The 7,166-nt window shown below is 45.9% G+C and overlaps 1 protein-coding gene across 1 annotated transcript; it reads left to right on the forward strand.

Moving 5' to 3' along the window:
• Positions 1-3,087: 3,087 nt before the first annotated feature.
• LOC124231977 (keratin, type I cuticular Ha3-I-like) lies at positions 3,088-7,163 on the forward strand (the record flags this gene model as incomplete). Its single annotated transcript, XM_046648971.1, has 4 exons — positions 3,088-3,505; positions 5,011-5,093; positions 6,074-6,230; positions 7,122-7,163. Coding segments are annotated over exons 1-4 (630 nt in total), but the record flags the coding sequence as incomplete, so codon positions are not given.
• Between the last annotated feature and the right edge of the window lie 3 nt (positions 7,164-7,166).

Here is a 7,166-nt window from a genome sequence, read left to right on the forward strand (position 1 = left end):
TTTGCTCAGCCCATCTTACTACTGAGCTAGCTCATTCTCCAGGTCTTCTCCCGCTTATCCTCCTTGGAATCCTGTTTGGGCATCTCCTCAGAGCCAAACCTGTTAGCTTAGTTCCTGGATTACCATCACACTTTCTCCCCTCAGTGTAGTGAGGCTGGGTGATTGATAAATTCGTAACGGCTGACTTTACGGAATGGCCTGTGGAAACCCTGTGTCCTGTTCTTATAAGCAGCTCTAACTGGGGCTGGCCCAAAACTTGCCGGGCTGGTGTTGATATTGAACAGTGTTTCTGATTTTCTGATTCTCCAGTGGGTAAGTCTTCATCTCTCTTAGGCATAAGTCAGTGCTCCTGGTCTGAGTGTGCCCGATGACACTACTCCTGGCCTCTCCTTGCCATTAGTACACATGAACATGTAATTAATCAATAAGTGGCCTGATATGTTACTTTGCATTTCCCAAAGAATACATTGTATGTTTCTCATGATGAGAATTTCAAATGCCAGTACCTGGCCATCAGGGAAGATGGTTTGGGAAGGAGGAAGGAGGCCTCCTAATGCCTTTAAAGTCCTGCCACAGGGAGGATGGCCTCAGCAGATCTGCCCTGACTCCACTCCATGGTTAACCACCATGGTGAGTTTGGGTGTGATCTTCCCCCAGAAATAGCCTTGGCTTCCATCATAAATAGTGTCCTTAAACCTCAACAGCAATTTGCTCACATGGTAAGACCAGAAGCCTTACCAAGGCGTCTACCACAATTACCTGGGCAGGTGTAAAACCTTTCTGTTTGTTAGGATTTGATTTGCTCATCATGTTTATTGAAGGGTCATTGACTAGAGACAATGTCATCGCTTATGCAAAGGAAAGAATTCACAGCATACAGTAAGTGGAATAAATAAAAGCGGTTGTCTTCCAGAATTCCTGGGAAGCTAATTAAAACTTGGCTCTCTTCTCAATAGACCCAAGTGGTCGCAACCATTATTATCTAAAGACCACGTAGCTATGCGGCAACCATAGTTACTTCTACTCAAGGTATGGGAATACCCTCCACTTTCGAAGATAAAAGGATACTTACCTCTGGACTACTACGTTCTGACTGAGGTAGAAGCTACAGTAATGGTTGTAGGGACCCTCATGGACATATTTACCAGTCTACAACAGTATATTCCTTTGTTATTCTTTAAAAACTGCCATTGTCTAGATTTTTCTCATTTGAAGCTTTGAGTAGAAAGGGAGGAAGACAGAGAAAAGCTAATGAATCTAGCTATATACTTTATATTATTTGATCTCATCCAATAGGGCTTCAATTGGTTTGGTATTGATTTTAAACAAGCACACTCATTCCACATTTCTCTAAAGGTAGAGATTCAGACAGGAGGGGCAGAGAGCTGTGGATTGTGAACACGGATGAGATGTCAGCGCCTTCAAAGCACACGCTCTAGGAGACCACATGTTACTCCAAAGCTGCCGTCCTTTATGAAAGCGTATATGAAGCTTGCTCTCGGGAACAACTTTTAGAATCCTACATTATTATTTTATAGTCTCAATGTGTTTCTGACCCATTAAAGATACTACTCAGGTTGGTTGTTTATTCCACTCACTAGGCTTGGTTCCAAATGATATCTGGTTGGTTGCAAAACTAAACATACCCTCAGAAGATGAAGATTTACCATCAATGAGGATAACCAAAAGAAAGTGTCCTAGGCTGCGAGGGCAAGTTTGAAGACGGCGTAATCTGAGTAATGACTGTATGGGAGGAATGAGTATACAGCTTCCAAAAGGAACTACTTTGAGGAGTATCTTTCATATTTTGAGCACTGATAGATTAAATATAAAATCCTCATAGTTCAAATCTCCACCTGAATCACCGTGAGGGCAGAACATCTGTTTGTCAAAATGTATTGATGGTCACGAGATGCCATTAACCACACAATAATTTAGTGGCTTTTTAGAATCGTATCCTTTGGAAAGCTGGGCTGAAGTGTTTTTACATCAGATAACTCAGTTTCCGTGTTTACAGTTTCTAGTGGGTATTGTACTTTCTCACTTAGTAGATTTCCTTCCATTAGAATAGAAATGACCTTTGGTTCTTGGATAGAAAACAGGCTTTTATTTCTTGGCCGACGCTAATTTAGGAGGGGATATTGTCTAGTAGTCGTTGAGTCCCATTGAACTCATAATGATTTGTGCATTATTGAATCTCAGTGGTGAGAAGATAAGAGAGTGTGGCTGTTGGAATCAGAGAGATCGGGTTTGAACTCCGGCTCCACTGTGTAGGAGCTCTGTGACCTTGGGCAACCTCTCAGAGGCTTGCTGTCCTCATCTACAATCCCTGCAGGGTTTTGTGAGTACTGAAGGAGATAATGCACAGGAGGTGCTTAGCACAGTGGGTGCTCAGTGAACAGGAGCCATTCTAGTAACAGTCACACTGTGTGTAAGCACATAGTAAGTCTTCATGCAGAGTAGGTGCTCTCAAGATGTGAGTTTTCTCAACATTCTGTGAACGTGGAATAATAGCAGAAATGGAGTGTGGGGGTTTCCCTCAGCCCCCTACGAAGAGAATAGAATTGCCTCCATCTGGGCAGGGTAGAATGGCAAAGGGACGTTGAATGGGGTGGCCTCCTAAGTCCTCTCTGATCTCAGCTTCCAGGATTCCCCACCCAACAGTCTGGTTTCCAGGTGGCCTTGCTTAGACGGCTTTTCTCAAAGTCCTTACTGAGTTGGGTGAGGAGTTGGATGATGGATGAGGCACGGACCTTTCCTCGTTTAAGGGGAAGAGGCACAGAAGAGCCCCCAACTCTGGGGGACAGGGTACAGCTGTCACTCTAACTCAACACCCTGTGAATAAGCAGCAAGGGAATGGGCTGATCACTTTGAAGACAAACCATGAAGCTCTTACTTAACCAACCAGCATGATTGGCGAGGAGTCCTGACTTAGCAAGAAGCCAAAGTAACATATTTTATGAGGTAAAGGACTCGTGTGAGGTGGCTAAACGACAAATGGAAAAATTGGTCAGGAAGGTAAAAAGAGGTAATGCTGGACATGTTTGGCACACCCAACAATGACAGAATATAAAGCCCTGGAGAGGACCAGGGCTACACCAGAGAAGAAGAATCAGGCTTTGGAACTGACTTTCAGAGCTCCACTGTCTCCAGCACCATGTCTTACAGCTGCTTCCTGCCCAGCCTGAGCTGCCGCTCCACCTGCTCCTCCCGGCCCTGCGTGCCCCCCAGCTGTCACGGCTGCACCCTGCCCGGGGCCTGCAACATCCCCGCCAACGTGGGCAGCTGTGGCTTGTTCTGCGAGGGCTCCTTCAATGGCAACGAGAAGGAGACCATGCAGTTCCTGAACGACCGCCTGGCCAGCTACCTGGAGAAGGTGCGCCAGCTGGAGCGGGAGAACGCGGAGCTGGAGAGCCGCATCCGGGAGCGGTGCCAGCAGCAGGAGCCCGAACTGTGCTCCAACTACCAGTCCTACTTCCGCACCATCGAGGAGCTCCAGCAGAAGGTGAGGGGGTGGCACCACACTGCCAATTTAGTAAACTATCTATCCAAATTCAGCATACTCACTTCTGAACGGATCTAAGACTGTTCGAAGCTAACGTTGAGAAGCATAAAGACATAGACTTCGTTGGTTTAGATACAACACATCAAATTGTCTTAGAAAATCTCTTCGGGAGGCCCCACAAGGGAAGGATGCAGGCTGGGGAGAGGGTAAGGCGTTAGACCAAATCAGTTACAGCAATCTTACATTGCTTCTTCCCTAAAACCAGATTATCCGACCCTAGTTCTAGTGGGATATTCTGCTCTTATTTTCAGAGCCTATAGCTTTTTAAAAAAGTATGCACTGAATTATTTCTTGGAGCCAGGAATTTCCTGAGAGAATCCTCAAATATGTAAGGCCTTTCAAAGCTGCAGAAAGAGACTGTGTCTGTAGCAAAGCAAAGAGCCATTGACTCCAGAAGCCTCTCTGATATATAGACAGCATGCCATCCACCAGAGCCGACACATATACAAGTGAGAACTCAGGACCCGAAGTGCAGGAGTGGAAGTGAGGATAAGGAAAGAGTCAGCACAGAGGTGGGACTCGGTGGAGGTTGGGGACGGATTCCCAGGAGAGGCAATATCTGAGCAGGGATTGAAGGATGAGCAGGAGTTGATGTCCAACTGCACAAGCCCTTGATTCTCAGAGGGCATGGACTGTCCCCTCTTCAGTAGTTCTGGTAAAGTGAAGGCTGGTAAGGGGCTATGCGAGTTGAAGATCATGCATTCATTTACTCACGTTTAGTGATGACTAGGCACAGTGCTGGAGCGAGGGATAAAGTACTGGATAAGACAGTCTCTTGCCTTCAGAGCTCACGGGCTAGGGGAGAAAAGTGGAGAGTGGAAACCAATGCCCAGAGGGAAGGTGACGGGAAGTGTAACTGGTTGAGAGCAAAGTCCTGTGGGAGGGCGTGGAGGAAGCGACCCCCTGCAGGAGCTGGGGAGGACGGGGATGGGGGTTATGTGAGGGGTCTTGAAGGTGGTAAGGACATCCCAGGGCACTCCAGGTAGAGGCGGAAGCTTCGTGCAAAAGCCTTGTCCAAGGCAGTATGAGGGGAGAGTGGAGAGAGGTCAGCAGGGCTGGAAAAGGAGGGTATGAGGGTAGGATAACCAACTTGTCCTGGTTTGCCTGGGGTTTTTCTGGGTTTAGCATCCCAGGAACCCTCCAGTTCCAAGCAAATGGGTCCTGGTCACCCTATGTGAGGCTTGGTACCCGGTATGCTTAATTCCTGCAGGAAGCCAGAGGCAGACCAGGAAGAGTCTGTGACAAAGGGCGCATTTCTCCTTGACTGTTTTAGCTTTGAAATGATCAGTTCTGTTAAGTAGTCTTCCCTTTACCCAAGAACTGAAAATCTGAGAAGATTCAAAGCTATTTGGAAGGAATGGGGCTGAAAGAAAAGAGCTTTTCACTTTAAGGCACAGCGCATTCCTTCTTCGTCCAACTCATCTCACAATTAATGCTGTCTCCAGATCCTGGTCAGCAAGTCTGAGAACGCCAGGCTGGTGGTGCAGGTTGACAACGCCAAGCTGGCCGCAGATGACTTCAGAACCAAGTAAGATTTTTCTAATGATCAGAGCAGCCTGGTAATGGACAGGCTGAAGCGCAGGGTGGTGGTCTCTGTCCCGGGAGCGTGCAGGCAGAAGCTGTCTGGGTTGATAACGGGACGATTCCTGCACTGACTTGATTAGGTTAAATGTCAGTTAAAGTTGCCTCACTGAATGCCAAGAATCTATATTTTAAGTTTAGGAAGGAGTGCAAGAAACCACCCATTCTTTCTCTTTTTCAACTTAATGTCTGGACCAAGTTTAAAAGTGAATTTCACGTTGGTTTCTTGGTGTAGGTTAGTCAATATCAGCCCATGAGAAAAAAGTTATTAAACCACAAAAATACAAGGCAAAATCCATTTCAGAGAATCAGTCAATTTTTCTAGGTGTGACCATTACAATCATAAGAGTCCTTTGCATTTTCGTAGGATTTTACGGTTTACGGTGTAATTATACCTACAGCCTTTCCTCATCTTCAGGCCAACTGGATGAAGTGTTAGTTTGGTTCTCATTTTACAGAGGAGGAAATCAACGCTTAGGGAGACGAAGGGGCTTATCCACAGGCAAGGCTGAATCTAACTGACTTCTGATTTAGCGCTTCCTTAACAGCAACTGATTGCTTCTCAGCGTGGTTGGAAAGGAAGGCAAGACAATCTATAGCTGGCTTAAGAAGTTTACCGGCTCACTTAAGCAGGCAAGATAGTGGCGCTTAGCTGACAGCAACCCGTGAATGAGCTTCTTAGAACCAACAGTTAATATGAGAGTAGAACTGTGCATTGGCCCCCCACCAATACCTTCTCTGTGGGTCTGTCTCAGGGAGGAAATAGGTCTTTTTACTCAGCACAGTGGTACTTTTTTCCTTTCAAAAAACTTTAAAAAAAAAAAGAAAATATTTCAAAATATAATGAATTTGACTAGGTCAGCTAAGTAAAGCCCAGGAAGAAATCTTCCTCTTTGACCTCCCTTGACCTTTGCTGTGTGTGTGAAGGTATCAGACGGAGCTGGGCCTGCGGCAGCTGGTGGAGTCGGACATCAACGGCCTGCGCAGGATCCTGGACGAGCTGACCCTGTGCAGGTCTGACCTGGAGGCCCAGGTGGAGTCCCTGAAGGAGGAGCTCATCTCCCTCAAGCAGAACCATGAGCAGGTAAGGGATTCCCAGCTTCCAAGCTCCCACTATTGAGAGTTCCGTAACTCCCCTGAGCAGTATAAGCTAGGTCTTTGCAAAGTACCATAGGGCGAGCACCACATGCTGCTGGTTGCTCAAAACATACTTGGGGGACTTTTGGGGACTGAGTTACAAGCCTCTCTTTTTTACCAAAAAGAGTATGGTCAGCTGACATATTTCCACTTGGGGCCAAAGTCCACACAAAGATCTTTAAAATACTTTCTACAGTTTGATAAGATCTGTTATCTTCTGAATAGATGCCAAATTAATGACTAAGACCGGAAGGAAACTTCCTTACATTGTGTGTCATCTAGATAGTAGAACCTAAGCTGGATAAATGGATGGATGGATCGATGGATGGATGGATGGGTGGGAAAAATGGGAGAAATTAAGGAACTCAAATAATGGTTGATGCAGAGCCCCTGGTTGAATGTAATGAAATCAGATGCATGCTTCAAACATTACATGTTTTGATGAAGAGGAAACAACCTCTAACAGATAGTGTATGATGGCAGAAGACATGAAATAAATGGGAGGACTTCAACCTGGTTCCTCTGTATTTAAATAGCAACAATTATAAGCCAGTTATCATGCCAGGTTTGTCACTGAGCAAGGAGAAAATAAGAAAGAAATGATAGAATCTTGGAGTGAGAAGAAACATTAACAACCATTTAATGAAGCAGCCTCATTATACAAATGAGTGACTCAGGAGGCCTGAATCACAAGAAGTGACAGGTTACATCACCTGGACTTCAGCTCATGATTCCTAAACTCCAGTGCAATCCTCTTCCCACCTCACTGGACTCCCTCAAAGAGAGTTTATTTATAGACTTCTTTCTGTGGGTTCATGCCTACGTCTTCCTCCATTAGGAAGTCAACTCCCTGCGTAGCCAGCTTGGAGACCGCCTCAACGTG

Source organism: Equus quagga, unplaced genomic scaffold (genome assembly GCF_021613505.1).
Source record: "Equus quagga isolate Etosha38 unplaced genomic scaffold, UCLA_HA_Equagga_1.0 HiC_scaffold_14272_RagTag, whole genome shotgun sequence".
Taxonomy (NCBI): domain Eukaryota; kingdom Metazoa; phylum Chordata; class Mammalia; order Perissodactyla; family Equidae; genus Equus; species Equus quagga.